This window comes from Podarcis muralis, chromosome 3, assembly GCF_964188315.1.
Source record: "Podarcis muralis chromosome 3, rPodMur119.hap1.1, whole genome shotgun sequence".
NCBI lineage: Eukaryota > Metazoa > Chordata > Lepidosauria > Squamata > Lacertidae > Podarcis > Podarcis muralis.
Genome location: NC_135657.1, coordinates 119,542,073 through 119,563,358, shown reverse-complemented (window position 1 = coordinate 119,563,358; position 21,286 = coordinate 119,542,073). Strand labels below are relative to the sequence as shown.

At 42.5% G+C, this 21,286-nt stretch overlaps 1 protein-coding gene across 4 annotated transcripts in view; it reads left to right on the top strand.

The window, feature by feature from the left end:
- The window catches only part of WDPCP (WD repeat containing planar cell polarity effector), a 182,099-nt gene that overhangs the window by 76,241 nt on the left and 84,572 nt on the right, over positions 1–21,286 (top strand). For 3 of the 4 annotated variants that reach the window (XM_077926583.1, XM_077926582.1, XM_077926585.1), the window contains exons 10-12: positions 5,140–5,749; positions 8,479–8,667; positions 15,399–15,522. In XM_077926583.1, coding sequence (XP_077782709.1) covers positions 5,140–5,749; positions 8,479–8,667; positions 15,399–15,522 — 923 coding nt within the window. The remainder of the gene's footprint in view (positions 1–5,139; positions 5,750–8,478; positions 8,668–15,398; positions 15,523–21,286) is intronic. The other variant, XM_077926584.1, reaches the window with a different exon arrangement.

Here is a 21,286-nt window from a genome sequence, read left to right as displayed (position 1 = left end):
AAATTTTTTGGCCTACTAATTTTTAGCCTACTATACAGATACCAGTGTGGTATACAAAAACATGAAATAAAACTAGTAATACAGTAAATCAAAATAATAAAAAGAAAATCAGAATGGACAAACAGGGGCCCAGTTTCAGAATGTTGCGCTCTTAATTTTTACAGAATTCATTTTTATTAACCAATATGATACTGTTGTTTACATAGTCACTTTTTATAACATAGGTCAGAGCTGAGTTTAGAGCTATAAAAGGCTCATTTGCTTCATTTCAACTTTATCAACTTGATTGAGAAACTGCTGCCTTGGAGTGCCTCCCTGACTGAATTTTCCATCCAACCTGGTCATTAGAAGAATTAAGAATTGGTAGCTGTTTGTTTTTCTCTTGCCTGCCCTACGCATCTCTTTTTCCTTTTGTGTCATGTATTTTAGATTATAATCATGCGGGCAGGGATTGTTGTTGTTGTTTAGTCGTTTAGTCGTGTCCGACTCTTCGTGACCCCATGGACCAGAGCACGCCAGGCACCTCTGTCCTCCACTACTTCCCGCAGTTTGGTCAAACTCATGCTGGTAACCTCGAAAACACTATCCAACCATCTCGTCCTCTGTCGCCCCCTTGTGCCCTCCATCTTTCCCAGCATCAGTGTCTTCTCCAGGGAGTCTTCTCTTCTCATGAGGTGGCCAAAGTACTGAAGCCTCAGCTTCACAATCTGTCCTTCCAGTGAGCACTCAGGGCTGATTTCCTTAAGAATGGATGCATTTGATCTTCTTGCAGTCCATAATTCAAAAGCATCAATTCTTTGGCGATCAGCCTTCTTTATGGTCCAGCCTTCTTTATGGTCCAGCAGGGATTATCTTGCCTTTAATCTGTGCACACTGCGGTTTGCCAGCCTGGCAGCTGTGGGCACCATGGCATCCACAACGGCCTTCATTGGCACCCAGAGACAGAGGACCCAGGCTCTGAGCTTTCTTTAGCCCGTCTAGAAAAAAGTTAGAAAGCAAAATGTGCAGGTACACTTCTAAGCAATTTCTTTGAAATGAAGCAGCCTGCCTGTCAGTGTTTTTAGCCCTTGAGTGAAGTCAGAGCTGTGGTTGATAAGAACTGTTTGGATACCAGGCAATAGGAATCTCGGGTCCTAAAGAGTGGCTGTTTTCCTTCTCCCCTTTAGCGCACTTTGCCTGCTTCTGTCTTACTTTCTAGCCCTTAGATCCACCAGTTTGCTTCTCTGTTTATTTTATTTTGCTGCTGCCAACAGCATGGAGCAGCTGGCAGGCATACAGTTATTATTATTAATAATAATAATAATAATAATAATAATAATAATGAAATCTGTGTGCTGGGTAGGGGAAGAAGCATGGGAATCAGCTGTCACAAATTTGCTGCCTGCCAGCTATGTGTAAAAGTCACAAGCTGCTGCTTGAGAAACTTTTTGAAAATGTGGGGTTATGGTAAGAAACGCAGAAATCCTCCCTTTGCAGCTGTGTGTATTTTGCTGCATGCTGGCACATGGAAGAGCCAGCTGCTTGGGAGACCCCACAGTTAATGTCAGGAACTGGGCAGAGGAGGAATGATGGAGACTGCCTCCCCAGACCCACCATCTCCCAGAATCCGGCAAGCCTTCAAAGTAGGAGAGCAAAGAGCTCGAAGACAGAGGGCACTAAGCGGCCCCCGTAGAGATGATGATGATGAATGAGGAAGTGGGAGGGGGTGGAGATTCCCTTAGGACAACACCCTCTTTCTGTAAATATTGAATAAAAAGCAGATGGTAAGATTTTTTTTGTCTTTGTACGATCCTGGCAACCGGCTGTGGGAGTTGCTTACAGCTGCCTGACAGTTAAATCTATGTGTGTGACAGAGAGAAGGAGTGAAGATATGGGGATTGTCCACACTTCTGCTTCTCCCACCACTTTCTCCTGCGGAAACCAGCTGTTTACTTTTAAAGCTGTTACGGCTAAATCTGGGTGCGGGGCTACTCTGCCACCCAGCTCGTCGGACTAAGTAAGTCTGCGGGTCCCTGCGGAAGAAAATGAGCTCAGCCAGACAGGAGCAAACTGCAGAGGATCCAAGTTTATTGCGCAACAGGTTCAAGACGAGATTGAACAGCGAGAAAGGGGTGACATGGACTTTTGAAACTCCCTCCATGTCCCAGAATACAGTGCAAAATACATCCCAGTTACGTCATGAATACATTAAGGAAAGGTTGGGTTACACCGGATTAACATATGGAGGAGGGAGGGGGGAATATGCAGAGCTGGAGATATGCGCAGATAAGCGCTTCCTGAGTGCCGCTGATGGGAAGACAATGGTCCATGTATGCATAGTCTGCCACCTGGCATTGCCCGGAGGAAAGGTTTGGCAGAGTGATTTGACAGTATATTGTAGCGAAGAAGGTGAAGAAGACATGCCCCCCCCCTTCCGTAACAAAGGAGAACAAACATCAATCTGGTTTTCTGCAGACCCATGTCTAGAAAGCATGGGAAAAGAAGAACTGTGAATGAGCCCATGGCAAGCCTTTTTTGTTTCTCCTGCATATCCTACAGCAGGGACTGTTCCAAAGCTGTTTTGGGGGCAGAGCCCAATGCAGAGACATGAAGATGATCTTCATAACAAAGATAACCTTTTCCTGCTTGTTCCCAAGTTGTTTCTTTTTCCTGATGGGTCCCAAGTTGATTTTTGGTGGAGAAAGGCATTGCAGAATCATCATTATTGCCATCACCTTTTCCTTCCTGGCTCACAGCAGGGATTGTTCCCAAGTTTTTTTGTCGGGGGGGGGGGAGCACAGTGCAAAGGCAATGATTATTATGGTCATTTCCTCATACACCCCTAATTTTGAGAAGCTTGTAGATGACATTCAGACTCAAACATCACACCAGTTGGGACTTGTATTGTTCAACTAGTACTTTGTTACGGAAAAATCTGGGTGCGAGGCTGCTCTGCCACCCAGCTCATCGGACTAAGTCCGTGGGTCCCTGCGGAAGAAAATGAGCTCAGCCGGACGCAGGAGCAAACTGTAGAAGATCCAAGTTTATTGCGCAACAGGTTCAAGGCGAGATTGAACCCCGAGAATGGGGCGACATAGACTTTTAAAAGTTCCCTCCAAGTCCCAGAATACAGTGCACGAAACGTCATGAATACATTTTGGGAAGGTTGGGTTTCATGGATTACATCATGAATATATTACACACGTCATGAATATCTCAGAGAAAGGTGGGGTTACACTAATTAACATTTGAGATAAGGGAGGGGGAAATATGTAGAGCGAGAGATACACATAGATAAACATTCATCAAGTACCGGTGGTGGCAGGACAAAGGGCCAGAGATATGCATCGTCTGCCACCTGGTATTGCCCGGAGGAAGGGTTATGCGAAGCGATCTGACAGGATTAAGAAGTTCCTGTGTACGTGTCCTGTCGCTTCGGGGATTATGGAGGTAGGGGTCACATCATGGAGTCCAAAGGGAGCTGAGTAGAATGACACCAAAAGCAAAGAAATCGGAGTTACGGTTGATTTTATATCAATTTCCAAAGATTTCTATGCTTTCTGACCCATTCCGTACCGTTCACCAAGATCGGAAACAGAACGGATATATTGTTGCAAGAATGGATAAATTGTAACAGGATTTTGACAGTTTTACGAGGTCTCTGGTTTCGGATCCATTGTTCTCATAGTGGGGGGCCGTCAGCAGCTTGTCAGGAGTGAAATGAGGCGTGCAGTAGCTCCCTGAGCTAGCTTCTGCAGGGTGCATGCATGGCTGTGATTGGCTAAAGCGGGGCTCAGTATAGTGAATGGGGACGCAGTATGATACGGTCAACTCACATTAGGAATAGGGCGAGAGAAAGGCATAGGAAAGATGGGGCTTATTCTGCCCGCGTGAAGGCAGGAAAGAGAGCCTTTTATTTACAAGGCAGGGGTACAGTGTGGTGCCTATGCAATGGTGCGGGGGCTGAGGGTTCGAGGCCGGCTGGGCACTGCAGGGGCCATCGCCTCGGACCCCTTCAGGGAGCGGTGGGGAAGGATGGGTACCCCCCCCCGTTCCTTCCGTATCATACTTGTATTTCTATTATTTTCTATTCCACAAAGATAGGTTTTTTTAAAAAAATACTTGCCATCCAGCAATAAGTATGTTTTTATATTTGTGACTATGCATGTATATGGCTGTCTGTACTAATTCAAAATTATTCTTGGATTCAGCTTTCTTCTATTTTCTAGCTCTAATCCACAGCAGCACAGCAGTGGCAGATAACCAAGACTTAGCATTGTCTGGGGGAAAATAAAGTTTTTCAAACATTCTTGTTATCGAACAATAACAAAAATGAATTGATGTTTTCATATTTGAACCATTTTATGTTCCAGTCCCTTTTCTTATTCTGTTCTTTTGGAGGTGGCAGCCATTTTGTGTTAGGCCACACCCCGGGCAGCAGCCATTCCCTGATTGGTGCCTTGGCACCTTCTCAAAATTCCAAATGTACCCTTAGACCCAAATAGGTTGGTGGCCATTGGTGAACACAGTGCTTCTGCTTCCTAAATTTTAGGTATTTTATGAATGATAATAATAATCGTGGGTGATATCTAATCTTAATCAATCTCAGAATAGACCCATTGAAATCAAGTAACTTAACCTCATTAATTTAAGTGAGCAGACTCTGACAATGACTTAGACATCACTCAATAACTTCAGTCTTTTATATGCTTACACAAAGGTCAGAATGTCAAAACCAAATAAAATACCATTTTCTAAGAATATTAAAGTCCATCTACATAATTTTATAGTTGGCTGCACGATTCTCTCCAAAATCAAGAATAGATATGATATGGCCTGAGAATTCAAGGATTAAGTTACATAACTGATGGATATTTTTGATTTGGTAGCAAATACAGTCTGAGTTGTCCATATTTTCATGAGATGAAAGCTTCTGTGACAACAATGTTCCACAAGACTAATAATGAACAAATATTGGAAAGGACTGAAAGGCAACAATAGATTTTATTACTTACAATAATTTTATCATCTGCCATGTGAATGGGTCCTATGGTAAAGCAAATAATAGACTTCCATTTTTAGAATTTATTAGCATTAGATTGTTTAAATCCATTCAGAGCTAAACTAAATTGTTTTAAAATTGTGTGTGTTGTTTTACAGATTCTGAGTTACATACGTACCGATGGGGATCCACTTGATGCCGGCTTTAGCTCATGTAATCCTTATCAGATTCATACTGTAGAACACGCTTTCAGTGCAGACCACGAGCCCATGGCTGACAGCTGCGTCTATGAGTACGTTAAGAATAAAATTCAGTGTGTGGCAGTCACTAAAATACCACTGCTATCAAAGGCCATCAGCTGCTGCCGGAACATTACAGAAGACAAACTTGTTCTGGGGTGTGAAGATTCTTCAATAGTCCTATATGAGGCCTACCGTCAAGTAACTTTATCAGCACAGGCAGAACTATTGCCTACCTTAATGTGTTGCCACCCCAGTGAAGCCATAGTCTTGGTTGGTAGTTCACAAGGGGAACTTCAGCTGTTTGACATGGCACTATCTCCAATTAAAATGCAGGTTTTAGCTGAAGACTTCTCAACCAAATCAACTTTGCAGTTCAGTGAACATTTTGATGTATCCAGCAGCCTCATCCAGATCCAGTGGGCTGCTCCTAAAGTTTCATGTCCAAGTATGGATGATGTAGATATCCATGATCTTCTCTTACTTAAGTTTGACAAAGGACCTCTTGGAGTGCTGCATTTTAAAGTTGGTAAGTTGATGCACTGTTTGTGGCAGAAGGGATTATGTTCTATAATTAACTGGTGCTGTTTCATAGTGAATCCACATGAAAGGGATTTCTACATTTTTCAAGCAGTTCAAATTGCAAATAGTGTAAATAATGATATTTTGTTATTTTATTATACTTATATACTCTATTCATTCCGTCATAAAACCCAAGACAGTGTACATGTAGGACCCATCCGTGTGTAAGGAGTACCATGAGTATTTGCAGGGGCCAGACCCTGAGTGGAGTGAGGAGTTGCAGAACCAGGCCCTTGCTGTGTTTGTCTTGGAGTCGAGGGTGGCCTGGCTGGTGTGGCCATGACAGGAGATGTGCAGCACCTGGAGGCAACCCCAGGAGGAGTATATAAGGCCAGCATTTCCCCCTGGTTCTTGGCCACAGCAACATGGTTTATGCCCTGCTGTTGCCAGTTCCTGCTTTTGCTTCTGATTCTGCTTCAGTTCCTGATCCAGCTTCAGTGATCCTGGCCTTGCTCCAGTTTCTTCTCCTTTACCAGTTTCTGTTTCTGCATTCCAGAAGGAGTTTCCGTCCCCCATTGAACTGCTACCATTGTTACCATACGACCCAGACTGTTCATTAACCAGACCCAAACCTGCTTAGTTTCTGCAAATAGGTGGTCTAATGTGCCTCTAGACCATACCCATTTTCTATTCTATTATTTGTCCAAACCCATCTTTTAAAACTAAATCTAACATTTATGCTTTTCAAAAGATGAAAGAGTGAGATATTAGAGGAAACAGTCATGCACATCAGCATAGGAAATAATTGAAGTCTGTTCACATTGCCACTGCAATTAGACGCATAGACACATTCCAATTTCAAATTAACTATGAACAATTTACAATCAAACGTAAGTGCAGATTTAGTCTCTCTCTCTCTCTCTCTATATATATATTTGTAAATTGTCCTTGTTACCCAATAAATTTATTAAATAGAGGGGGGGAACCCTTCTAGATATCCTGAGACATTTTGTCCAGTAGTGTGTTTAATAGTTGCAGACATCTACATGGAATTATATAATTAAAACAATTATTTAATGTATTCATACATGTTGTCTGTTTTTAAATGCCTCTGAATTACCCAGTTACCTGTCAAAACAGAAGGCACTCTGCCTCCATGCACCTTGTTCTCCACGGTTCTCCCCTGTGGCTCCGACTCACAACAGCTTTCCAGAAAGCACAGCTTTCCTTTTCCTATCTCTGGCACATTTGTGTTTTTTCTGAGACAAACAGGCTCTCAGCACAGGGATTTAGAGGCCTTTCTGCTAATTGCCAGCTTGTAAACTTAATTGGACTGTCTCCCTGGGTACTGTTCCTAAATCAATTAGGCAGTGAGTTGGCTGTCACCTTTTTTTTTTACCAAAGTAGGTCACTTGGAAATGTACCACCCAAGAGAAGTCAAGAACCCAAATGGGAAGATGCTTACCTCCATGGTTAAAAGTTATCACACATTAAAATTTGTTGTGTGGGTTTCCATCAAATCAATACTGTGCTTGAGATATTGTTGCCCCAACTCATCTTGCTCATTAGATAAAATACAATATTAAAATATCCTCAAAAATCTATCTAGGATAGCATTTGGATGTTTTTTCTCTTGACCATTTTATGCATAGTTTAATAGCTTTGGTAGCTTAAACTAATATAACTCTAGATCTAATTAAATGTAATGATTATTTAAGAAGCCTGTGTAACAGAGACTTGGTTGGATGAAACAGATGGGCCTGTTCTTGCCACTGCTTGTCCACCAGGTTTCTCTTATGCACAGCAACCCAGGTCATATGGGCGGGGAGTGGGGGTTGTAGTGATTTTTAGGAAGTCATTAGCTTGCACCAGGCATCCTTTTGGGAAGACCCAGTTTTCTGAGTGCGTGTTCTGGAAGTTGGATAATAGGGCCAGTACAGGATTCCTTTTGGTGTACTGACCTCCCCGCTGCACCAAGGATTCCCTGCCCAAGTTGCTTCAGGTCATGGCAGATGCTCTCCTGGAGACACCTAGTTTGGTTGTCCTAAGGGATTTTGACATCCATGCCAACACGACCTTACAAGGGACTGCTTGGGAAAGTATGGCCTCCATGGGGCTGTCCCTGAATAAGTTTAGCCCAACTCATAGTCATGGACATGCCTTAGACCTGGTGTTCACATCTACGGATGTCGGTGATCTGACACTAAGTAAAAGTGAAACAAAAGAAGTCCCATGAACAGATCACTTCTTGGTGCAAGTGGACTTCTCCACGACCCTTCCCCTCTGCAGGGAGGTGGGACGATTTGGATGGTCCAACCCCGTCACTTAATGGATCCAAATGGTTTCCAGAGAGTAGTAAGGGATGTTTTATCCCATGTTGATGGCCTTTCAGCTGATTCCCTGGTCGCCCGCTGGAATGCGGAGTTAAACAGGGCTATTGACTGTTTGGCTCCGAAGCACCCTCTCCGATTGCATGGAGCCCGGAGAGCCCCGTGGTTTTCAACGGAGCTGAGGGCGATGAAACGGAGCTGAGGGACATGCATTTATATACTGCCTCTTGCACCCAAGGCAGTTTACAGTTTTGTCACAGAGGGATAGGTGAAAATCAAGAGTCCTGCATTAGCTGAGCAGAAGTGCTTAATTCTAGCACAAAGCCACCAACGGACACAATCCTTAATGTCTACCACTGTTGGAAAGCACTAACTTTGTCCACAATTGTGTTGTTTCCTCTGACAGGTGTCATCCCAAGAGGCCAGCTTGGCCTTGTAGAAATCATCCAGGAGTATATTCATCAGAATGAGATACATGAGGCAATTAATATCCTGAGCAGCATGAACTGGAACATAATGGGCCATCAATGCTATATAAGCCTAAGTGCCATACTAAACTATCTTCTCAGACAAAAGCTGAATCTTACAAGAGAAGGTACATTTGTCTGCATATCATAAATATGAGTAGCTGAAACATGAAAATAATAGCAGACATTGAACAGTGACTTTAGTCTTAACTTGTTATGGTCAGAGTTATATTTGTACTTGTGTTAAAATGAAGTTGTGTGCAAACAGAAGATGTTCAGTATCATATATCAGTTTACTCTTGTTTAAGAAAGACGGGCACCAAACTTATCATTTCAACTGAAATAGTAGTTGAAATGTTCCATTCTGTTTCGTACTGTTATCAGTGGTGTGTATGCATGGACATTACTTTCCTCTTCGTGAATCAAAAACCTCATTTGGGGTGACTTTTTCTTAAGATAACTGTTCATAATTTGAATTTATTCAGTGGTGATTGGTTAAAGAAATACATCAATCAGCTTTACATGTTACCTGTTGTATACCCTCATACTTCTTTCCTCCTCTTGCTGTCTCTCTCCTGTTGCCTACAGTGATGTCTGAAACCTCCCTACATTGACAGATCAATTCAAGGCTCAGGCTCATCTCTGCTTGATCCTGGTGGGATGGTTCTCCAGTGAATAGCTGTGTGTGTGTTAGAACTGTGCTATTCCCAGGATTTAGATAGGAGGAAAATTAAGCAGGAAAACTTCATGCCATGACTCAGCATGGAGGTGCAGCTGGGCACCAAGCTTGCCTTTGTGGTAAGAAGGGGGTGTAGGATATGGGGAGCAGCAGATATTAGAAAATTTGCTTGCTGCCCAAACCTGCCCCCAGGCCATCAGGCTGAGGCAGGCAATCCCTATACTGCAGTGTGAGATGCAGGACTGATTACCTATGTTTAATATTCCAGCAGACAAGGTCAAAATCTCCTCTTGGAAAACTTCTGAAAGTACACAGTGGGAAAGTGGAAGATGGCGGGGATGGGTGGGAGGGAGAGGCTTTTCATGAAATTTTGTTTTAAAATACGTGTATTATATAGAGCTGTCTTGTTGAGTTCTTCCCTACATGTTAATTCTGCTTTACAGTAGAGTTTTATGCCATCCAGGATTTATCCTATACAAGCCTAACAAAACCTGTCATGGTAATTTGTTTTCTTTTTATTAGAGGAACCCAGACAGCCCTTTCATTTGTAATGATTTGACGGTTATCTTTGAGATCTTCATTTCTGCCGTCAACATCAAGCTGTGCTATCTAATGAATCTGTAACTGTGCTAATACTTACTCGTATTCCATGTGGGCCGTAGCATTTCAGAAGTGCAAAACATGCTGTAAGGAAAACAGCAACAGCAAGAGAGCATGCCTCTCCCCCCCCCCCCCAATAACCTACTGTATTAAATTTTAATCAAAATTGATTGATGCTTTTGAAGGGAAACACCTTCAAAGTTCAGCTTATCTCACTGTCTAGATTTAAGATACTGCGAAACCTCATTTCCTAACAGGTTGCCAGTGCTCATAACACTGGGCTATTAGAGCCTTCAGTGCTATCAAATCTTATAAAATAAAATGTACCTATGCTTAGAACTAAACGATAATTATCACTGAATACCGAATTGGTTAGTTCAAACAGACATTTATGGCAGCATATCAGAGAGAGAAATTTCCCTACAGGTCAAACACCTTTAAAGCACTTGAAAACTTTCATTAACTAAAATTCAGTTTGCCCATCTCCCTTGAAAGGAGCGTCTGTATCTCAAATCAAATTGTATCTGCAGCTAAAGGAAGAGAAGGATTTCTATCAATTATACTTTGCTTCTAGATGACAACAGAATTTTATTCCCTTTTTTGCACTCACCTAGCAGGCATCTATGTTGTTTAACATCTACATCAGAGCTTTCCAAACTGTGTGTCCTGACGTGTTAGTGTGTAAGCTGCAGTGTGTAGGTGTGTCGTGCAAATGCTCCCTGCTCTCCTCCCAGGGCTGGAAAGGGGTTAGTTCAACCTCTGGTTTGCTAGTAAAGCTGAATTACTGTGTTGTGAAATGATGCAAGTCTAAAAAGTGTGCCACCAACATGAAAAGTTTGGAAAGCTCTGATCTACATGAAACCACTGAGTGGAGCCAGGTTGCTCACCATGAGAAGGCAGTTTGAGCATATTACACTAGCTGCCAATTAGTTTCTGGGCTCAATTTAAAGTGCTGGTTTTGACCTATAAATGTCGCTGAACTTCGCTCGGTTATTGCTTTTGTCGGACCTGCTGAAGCATTTTGGGGGGGGAATTTTTTACTGCTTTTGTTGAGCCACTCTCGTGGAATTTGCTTGGGACGTGGAACAGCTGACAGGCGCTGTTTCAACCCAGGGTGGCTGGAAAAAAGCTTTTATCGGATGCCCCAATCAATTGGCAGTGGGTGAGTCCATCGCTGTGCGTAGGGAGCAGGGCATTTGAGGGGAGTGCTGTCTCAATTGCCGCTCTCGCTTTACGACTTTGCCGCCCTTGTGGCGAAAAAGCTTCCGGGTTTCTCCGTTCCCGGCCACCTCCCCCTCTCAGCTTCCCCTGCCCGAACTGCTCCCTTCGTCATTGCCCTCGTGGCTTGATAATCGGCTCCCCACCCCCACCCCCGCTGTTTTCTACCTTTGCTTTCCCCTTCCTCTGTGCTCTGCTGTGCTTAATGCTGTTGTTGGTTGCATTCATTTGGATATTTCCTCCACTTGCGTTCAAGCTGTCTCCCAGCTTGTTTCCTCGGCCTAAGCTCTGGAGTATACCAGGAGGCCAAACGGGCTCCACGAAGTGAGAGAGGGTGCTTAGGAACAATTTTGTCAACAGCTCAAGCCATTTGGATGTTTCAGAGTTAGGCCAGGACTTCGACAGGGGTGCCAGTCATATCAGCCGGGGGGGGGGGAACCCAGAGCTGTTTGGAATCCCACTGGATCCATCAGCCTCTGTGAAGGGGAGAAGATGCTGACAGCCTAAATCTCAACAGGAAGTGATCTGACCATGACAAGGGACAGATGTCAATGTCCCTCACTTTCAAATCAACCTCTTCCTGCCCAGTTGAGAAAGGAAGGTCCCGAGTGAACTACCATGACAGCCCCATGATTGTCATGGTGGGCATGAAGTCCTGAGCCGCCCCAGAGCCAGCTGCCTTGGCAAGGATGTTGAAGTCTCCCAGAACCAGCAGTCTGGGAGCCCTCAACACCGCCTCCGAGACCAGCTCTGTCAGCTCAGACAGGGACACTGCTGGGCAGCAAGGCAGGCGGTAAACCAGCAGAATCCCTAATCTGTCCCAACTCCCCAGTGCCAGGAATGCACGCTCTAGATTCCCTCCCAACTGGACAGAGAGCCTGGAGAGAATCTCTATAACCACAGCAACTCCCCCTATAACCGCCCTGAGACCTGTGGGTATAGGATGGTATATAAATTCAATAAACAATAAACAATAACAACCTATTTCTGGACAATAGCACATAATTTGTCAGCTGTATGTGCATCTGGTGTTTAAATGCTTTTTTGTCATCAATATTATAAATATGGTAAACCCCCTTTGATGGCTCCTTTACCAATTCCTCCTCTTTGTTCTATGCCCATTTAGGGGAAGGAAAGTTCTATATAGGAAACAGTTTGGGAGGACCAGGAAAGTGACTGTTTTCAAATGTCAGCGGAGCTTCTTGGTGAAAGACATTATTATTATCATCATCATTAATAAATCTGTTAGTCACTTTATCTTGCCTAAGGCAACCCAAAGTGACTTACAACCAAACAAAAACAAAAACCATGGATACATTAAAAACAGGAGAAGGGAATATATTTAAAATGTCCAATCTACTTCTAAACAGCCACAGATAATAAAAGGCCATGCCAATTTCACTAATATCTGGAATTTTCCAACTCCCTTCACTTCACCTCAGGCTGGAGGAAGCTATCCAGGCAATCCATGATGCCACAGCTGTTTGAAGACTGCTACTGGCAGTGGCCTCCCATCCCTCCTCCCATTATCTGGGCAGAATGGTGGCAGCGGCTGTTGTCTGTGTAAAAAGTAAGGCGCAAGAGATTCAGTTCATTCCAGAAGCAGTACAAAAAAATCTTAAGGCAAGTTCTTCCATCGCCTGTTGCCTCCACGGGGATGCTGATGACAGAACAGCACTAGTAAATATCAGTGAGTCAGTTGCAGGGGAGGCAGTCAAAGCCCAAGAAGGGTAAATTTTTGAGAGCTAGGACAAAACTGGGGAGGGTAATCCCCAAGCTCTTCCAATGCCCCTTAAGGGGGAAGCAAATCCTAAAGCTTTCTCTTGCAATGGAAGCTAGGGAAACTTCATAGAATCATAGAATTGTAGAGTTGGAAGGAACCCCGAGAGTCATCTAGTCCAGCCCCCTGCAAGGCAGGAATCCTGCTCACAGCCAGGGGCATAGCAAGGGGGCTGCGGTAGGTGCAGTTTGCCCCGGGTGTCCCCACTGAGGGGGTGTGTGACAAAATGGCAGGCGGCACTCACCGCGGGGTCTACAGCACGCCCGAGCCATGCATCTCTCCTGGGAGTGACGCGATGGCTTGAGCGCCCGCAGGCTCTGCCCTGCCCCAAACAGTCCGCCCGTTGCCTCCCCCTCAGCTGTAGGGTGGCTGAGTGGGAGGAGGCGGGCAGACTCCTCAGAGGCCCCGTGGTGCCCCCATGGCCAGCTGGCCCTGCCCCCGGGTGCAGGGCACGTGTGCTGCCCCAGGCTGCCCACAGCTGTCCCTGGGTGGGCTCAAACCACCAACCTTCTTAACTGCCAGACGCACTGAACCTTTGCACCTTCTGTCTACCCTGTTCCCCCTGCACCTACCATTCGTCCTGTTCTTTGAAGGGGTGGAGATGATTTGGGTGTGTCTTCTTAAGATGTTCCTTTTTTCCATGAAAAGGATATCTGAGCACACTAGCACTGGTGCACTTGGCAATGTGTTAATTTAAAAAGCAAACAAGCTGACATTGGTAAAACTGACAGGACTTTGCCAAGACCAATTGACAGTTTCACTGCAGGGCAAGGGAAGGGCAGTAAAACAAATGAGTGATGGGCAGGCAGGTAGAAAGGCAGAGCTACACGCCTAACCAACCACCTGGTGAGACAATAGCCCTATTTATCAGTTCACTTCTGAAAGCTTTATGCTGTTATTCCCAGCGACAGAAGCTCTAAATATCACTGCCCCACCAACCCCATAAAATGTGACAATGAGGAAATTGTAAGAATGCTGTATTTTGGAAATAATAATCTCAGGCATAAGTGAATGAGCAAATAGTGTTGTTACTGAAGGAAAGTCTAGTGTAGAAGGAAGGATCCCAAAATGGCATTATAATCAAGGGTTTATGGCAGGCATAGGCAAACTCCGGCCCTCCAGATGTTTAGGACTACAATTCCCATCATCCCTGACCACTGGTCCTGTTAACTAGGGATGATGGGAATTGTAGTCCCAAACATCTGGAGGACCGGAGTTTGCCTATGCCTGGTTTATGGCCTGTCATTAATCCCAACACTTCCTTATGTAACCTAAATATATTTTTGCCTAGTTATTTAAACTACTTGCAGGATAGCCCTGAGTGTACTGTAGGAACTTCCACCTTCCTCCAGATGAGGTGAAAGCCCCTGCTTTTATTAATGTTGTAGTTTTCATGCCACATTTTATTTTATTATTTTATTATTTTTATTGATTGCTTAATTTCTTTAACATATTTTATTAGTGTACTATAAGCTTTCTTTTTTGTGTTATACCCAAAAAGATGGCCAATAAATAAATAGTGTGCTCTCAGTTTTCTTTATTCAAATAAGATATTCATTGTTACTGTCAATGACCAGCATAATAAGTTTTATTTATTGAAATGAGTTATAGACCACTTCCCATCCAAGGATCCTGAAGTATTTTACAGAATAAAATTTCAATCCTTAAATATTAAAAACTTTCAAACCTATCAAATAAGTATTAATATATACATAAAATTAAACCAGGTACCATCAATGAGCATTGTCAGGGATTATACACAATATCTGAAATGGACCAGTGAGCCTGAGCAAACAAATGTGTTTTTAAGTCTTTGTAAGCACCTTACTGTGGGTGCCTCCCGCAAAGCAGTTATTTCTTCCATGGCCGGCAGCTGTGTGCAAACTAAAAGAGAACGGTTGTGGTGTAAAAACTTGAAATATTGATGGACAAGAGAAACATTCAATACTTTTAAAAAATGCTACAAAGGAGAAATTGCTGCGGATTGGGAAGGAAGTACTTTGGAATGTAGCAATTATATACTCTCATTAAGATAGCATTCTTCTGGTAGCTATGTTAAGTCACCCTGAATAATTCTGAAGGCAGAAAAGCAGTCCTGCTGTTGTCAGTGCTCCTTGCAGAGGTGGTGAAATGTGCACTGAGGTAAATTCCATTCCCCAGGGGCCATCACAGGAAAAGTTCTTCACCTGTTGACCTGTGGCACAATCGAGAAGCTTAAGAAAAGCCAGAGCTGGGTTGCTATGAAGGACAAATAAGTAAACTGGAACTTGATATATACAAGGAAGAACTTTGTTCATATTTTATCATGCTGATGAGTCATTATTGCCACATAGAAATAATTAGAGAACAGCCTCTGTTCTTTTGACAGCTGCTTTGTTGTTGTTCCAGATCATCATTGATCCTGCCTCAGTTGTTGTACATAGGTTTACTTTTGTACCAGCTGTCACATGTTTTACTTCACCTTCCTGGCAATACATTCATTGTGTCTGTCTTTGAAAAACCTGACTGACTGCAAACCAGAGCAGTTTCTTATAGGTGAAGGGGTTTCACTTGTTTCACTGCTGCTGTGTTTGAACCCACAGCTCAGCTGGAGGCAAGCCTCAGAACCTTCTATGCACCAACAAGGCCTCTCTCTGAGACAACTGTGTTGGAATACAGGGACCAGATCAGCAGATATGCAAGAAGATTCTTCCACCATCTGCTCAGGTGAATGACAGCTTTAATTTTTTATTAACTTCAAATTAATTACCCATTTCAGTAACCTTGTCCTTTTAATGTGGTTAGCACATTTTCTTAAAAGATTGCCTTGGGAAAAAAGCATTTATTATCAGTTTTGTTTGTTTAGCTAGACTTTCCTTCTTATCAAGACATGCATTGTAGACAGTGCTTTTATTCTAGAAAAAAGTGTCCCAGAGTACCCACAGAAAAAAGCACTGATTGTAGATAAGGCATTGTTTTCATTTGTTTTGCTATAATCACATTTTAAAAGTGAAGCTTTCCTCAATTTTATAGAGAAGTGAGTGATTCTGTGGATATGCTCTGTATTTAGACTAAAAGATATAACTGTTAGCTGAGTTTAATGGATACTAAAAATGTAAATTAGCGTTGTGTGACGTAATACAATTTTTCACACTGAACTTCTAAAATTGGTCAATTTTATTCCTCACTCTTTAAATTTAATGATTATATTATCTACGTTTCAGGTCTCAACCCCAACATTAAAATCAGTTTTCAAAAGGGACCCCTTATATTAGGCCACTTTCTTAATTTTATGGTTAATGTACCAAATGTACCATTTAGACGCAAGCAGGTGCAAAATGTGCATTCAACCTTGACATGTCCTTAAGATCTTTTAATAGAGACCACAGAGCATTCCCATAAAGGGTTAACAGAGGGAAGGAACAACAGAGAGAAATAATTTAAGAAACTTAAATATTCTAATTTTCCCTTTTAATATATTAATCTTGAAGAGATGTTAATTGGAACAGTTTTTCTTAAGCAACCCTAGCAACAGGCATTTGTAGAGTTAAAGCCAGTCATTCAAGTTAACTGGTCTAAAGAGTACATAGGAACATATAGGGAAGGTGTGGAAGGGAGGGATAGTGGGGAAAGAATTCTGACCGAAAGAGAAGGCTGAAGTGAAGAGTGATGAACACAGAGCAAAGGCGGAGCTAGCTGCTCTGGCACCTGGAGCGGCGCACATGCTGTGCCCACGGGGCACAGTGAGCTGCGAGTATCCCGGGGGGGGGTGTGCCCGAGCGACAAGCAACCCAGGGGGCATGCCGCCTGTGGTGAGTGGCAAGCGTCCCGGGGGGGGGGGGGGGCGGCAATGTCAAACCCCCCTCAGGGATGACACCCAGGGCGGACTGCACCCACCACACACCCCTTCCTCCACCACTGACATAGGGTGGATTCAGTAACTTGACAGAGGTTGCAAACACCAGGAGAATGTCTTGGTAGTGTTTCTGTGTGGTATGGAGGTGCTTAGAAACCATTTTCCAAGGAGAAGGAATGCGAGTTTGGGGGCACTGATAGGTTGTCTAGGAAGTTTGTAAAGGAGAAGTGTGGGAGGGTTGAGGCTTCTTTTACGAAAGGGAAAAGAGAAGTGGCAACAGATAGATGGAAAAGATTCAAATCCAATTAGGAATATTCTGGGGCAGGGATCTTGCAAATGGGTGGTACCAGGTGGATATGAGTAGTGGTCCTTAAGGTGAATCTTCCTTGGAGAAATTGGGAGACCAGTGAGGGAAGGAAGCGGTACAGGTAGTTAATGGACTTCGTGAGGCAGGCTTAAAGTACCTCTCCTCATTTGTCTGTATAACTTGAGATCAATATCATTCGATACCTCTTTGGCAACAAAAAGGGGGCAAGAGTTTAAAAGATTGCTGTCATCTGGGGCACAAAGCATCCATTTTTATGATCAAGCTCCATTATTAAAGTAAAGCAAAGGCTATGATCCTGTCTTGGTGGCTCACTGGAATCAAAATGGATATAACAAATACCGGTACTTTAAGTAGTGCTAACTTGGTAGTAAACTGATGAGCCAGACTTTTGCTAGCTTACCAGAAGGCAATAGCTGCTGCCCACTTCATGGCAGGAGTCCCGGGGTCTGCTTTTGCAGTTTAGCAAGTGATATTCTGGAAAGTCAGAGGTTGAGTTTGGGGGTAATGTGTATACCAAAGAGATGATGGCCTTGTGTCATGTAGACAGCATTTCTTAGAATGTGCTCAACCTGGCAATGGTGGCAGCTTCTCCTATTATCTCCCGCGTCTTTTGAAACATCCTCCCAGTTCAGGTTACCCATAAGCTACCCATGTAGAAAATGATCAAAGCTAGGGAGATTTCATGACATCAACACAAGTGTGGAGAAGGATTACATAACATATTGAAGCATCAGTTAGCAAAAGTATGAGAAAAAAGACAAAGATTTTATTTCACTGTATTTTTATTATTTTTATTTGTTGCATTTATATACCCCCTTTCAGTCAAGGCACACAGGAGGGGTCTGTCTGGAGCAGGCCCTGGTGCTGCCTGTTTAGGTTCACTGTAAACAAGTGAAACTTTTGATGTAATGTGCTCAATAGTTTGAAAGCATCTGTAGCCACTATTGTCCAGAGGTCTAAGGAAAAGCTGGTCCTACAACCATGAAAAAGTGCATTGAGTTCTTAATTTTTACTACCAAATGTTGATCTACATTTTAAAAACTGACAAGATCTCACACTTAACACAATAGGGATTTTTAGTAGAAGCAGCTACTCATCCCTAACCTCAGTTCCCTCTGCTTTAGTGCTGCCTTTGGTGTGTAGACATGCTGATATGTTTGCTCAATAAATGTAGCTTTCAAGACATACTGTTAAGTTTACATGATCACCAGAGTGAGAGGGCTAAAGCTGGAACAGAAGAAAAGCTGAAGAGAATTAATGTAATAAAAGCTTGGATTTAACAGACAGGGTTGAGCAAAATAAGTGTGAAACAACAGGTGTCATCGGTTCTTATCAGCATTTTTAATTAACATCTGTTTTCAGCCCAGAGTACTTTGGAAGAGAATGCTGGAGTGTGCCTGTATTTTAAGATAAAGGTAGACTATTGAGGAGTTCCTAAAGAGTAAGAGGTTGAGGACCCTAAGAGATAGGGAGGAGTTTTGTGCAGTGGGGATGTTAGTTGCAGCATTTACAAGCCTGAAGGAAAGCCATTTTAGCAACATCCCTACAAGAGATTGCTATGGCAACAAAATATTTTCTCTTAGAGGAAAATAAAAATGATAAGGGAGTGTGGGAAATTCAAAGGGAAAGGAGATTCTAATAAAAAGAACGTATGAGATACATTTTGAAAGCAGCTACAGCTTTACTGTTTGAATTATAATTTTAATTGAATAATTCTATGTACCTCTTCAGTCTCTTTCATTAAGCGTCTCAGAACTTTGCCAAAATTAAAAGAGTCAAACTGTGAAAAGGAAATGCGTTCATTCTTACAACAACATAAAAGGAAACTGAGGCTACTCAATTATATGTGATTTAGTGCATGTGAAATAGACATCCTATGAAGTTGCCTTTAAATTGTTCCCAGCATCAACTATTGTCACATTGTAATCTATTAATCTCCAGTCACACTGATCGGGGGATTTTTATACGTTTTTCTCTATACCACTGCAATATATATAGTAAAGTGCATGGTGCCATACAGAAAATTCCTTAATCCATAGGAACACCATTTTAATTCCATACGGACTACTGTCACAGGAACTAGTTCAAAACTATGTTGTGCTTCTCGGTCTGTTCATGTGAGAAATGCAGAAACAGAATTTGGACATTGCAACAATAAATATTTTCAACAATAAACCAGCTTTAATTCCTTTCAAAGCCTAATATCCTAGAAGAGGGGGGGCTCTACAGAGGACTCCTTCTTCCCTGCCCACTTTTGAAACATTGCATGCCCCCCCACCCTATGAATGTCTTGCTTCTGTTAAAGGAAAAATGAATGCAGCCGCTTTGACGGTCTTACTTATGCAAAGATGACAAGCAAGCAGTATTCTACTCAATTGCTTACCAAGAAGAAAAACTGCTGCTGCTTGCAGTTTTCTGGCCAAAAAACCACAAGGGACCTTGGGGTGATTGGCAAAGCCTTCCACATTTTGCACTTTTTCTACTTCATTCAAATAACTATTTCTCACTTGCTTTTAATTGTACAGTACTTCTATTGTACTGATACTCTTAGACTTCATTTCAGTGTGCTTTCTGAGATACATTCCCATCAGTTGATTTAGTTATTTGCACTATGCCATCGTCACACTGTTTACCAGTGTTCTAAAGGCAGGATATACACATACATTGTATTGTTGTGGTTGCTTTCCACCCTAAAGGGTGTGTACACACTCCACTAATTCAGACCAAGACTGAAAGCCTTATTTTGCGTCTTTAGAATCTCAGAAAGCAGTGTGATGGTAATCCAATACACACTTCTTTAATCTTTGCAAATATAACATAGAAAAGAAACATATTTCATTATCTGACATTAACAGCAATAACAACAAATTCCACAGATGCTGACTTCAATTAGTATTGGGCAGTCCTTATGTCCAGATAGGTATGGAGGAGACTGAGAGGAGATACGATAGCCATCTTCACATATCTCAAGGCCTGTCACAGGGAAGATGGAGGAAGCTTGTTTCCTCCTGTTCTGGAGGGCAGGACCCAAACCAATTACCAAGGTACAAGAAAGGAGATTCTGACTAAACATCAAGAAGATCTTTTTGACAGTGACGGTAAGAGCTGTTTGACAGTGGAACGGACTACCTTGGGAGGTTGTGGTTGTGCGGACTGCCTTGGGAGGTTTTTAAGGAGAAGTTGGGTGTCCATTTGTTATGGATGTATTAGTTGAGATTTCCTGCATTGCAGGGAGTTGGACTACAATTCTGTGATTCTATGAGATTGAGGATTATAAACTATACACCTGACCACATAAAGGGCAGTGAGATCTTCAGAGTAGTAGATGGTGGGTGCTCATCCTTCTAACCTTGAAGTGTATGTTTATTTGTGTAAGGGCTGACATTTCGTTTCCACACCACATAAATAATCATTCCAAAACAAAGCTTGTATGAGAAATATTTTCTGATCAGAAAGAAGACTTCATAGGCGCATTTCACATATCTAGACCATAGCTGTCAACTTTCAGATTTGAAAATAAGGGATCAGCAGCCTCACCTGTCCCAGGAACTGTCTACGGGATATCTAACAATGCGGGAAGCAGCGGGAAACGGCGCTGGAATAAGGGAATTTACAGCAAAAAAAGGGAAGGTTGCCAGCTATGATTCTAGACCACTCATCCTCTGGGCACAAGTAGCCTGTGTCAATTGAACAGTGTCAATGAAGCTCACTGTTGGTAATATTGTGGTTGTACAGGAGGGGGTGGACTGTACCTTAAGTGCTTATAGCTGATTATGCACACTTCAGAAATATTCAAATGTTAATTTAATTGAAATTTAGGGTGTATATCTTTGCATATTATCTGATGACAGTACCATGGCTTGGTCTGTGGTAAATATTAAACCCTGCAAAGTGAATTGAATTATGTTCAATAGAGTTTCTTCTATTGCTCAATCAGTGAAATATGCAGTGACATTCTACTTGGAGTTGATTTTGCTCTATTTCTATTGGAATTTACTGTAAGTAACTACAAAAGACACCACTATTTTTTAAAAAAATAGGGCTCTAAATCTCTTGAAATACTTTTTCAAATTTGTTGTCATTTTTTTTAGTCATTCCTTTTATCAGATTAAGCAGTCTGTTTTCAAATACTTTTTGATCTCTTGCATTTCTTCTAAATGGAATTAATATTCCATCATAATATATTCTCTGTTACTGAACCATTCTCCCTTTTTAGTTATCTTGAGTTTAAAAGTAAATATTACACAGTGTGGGTAGCATTGTTTTTCATTTTGTAAAACCAGACTATTGTTTCTGTTCCAAAAATT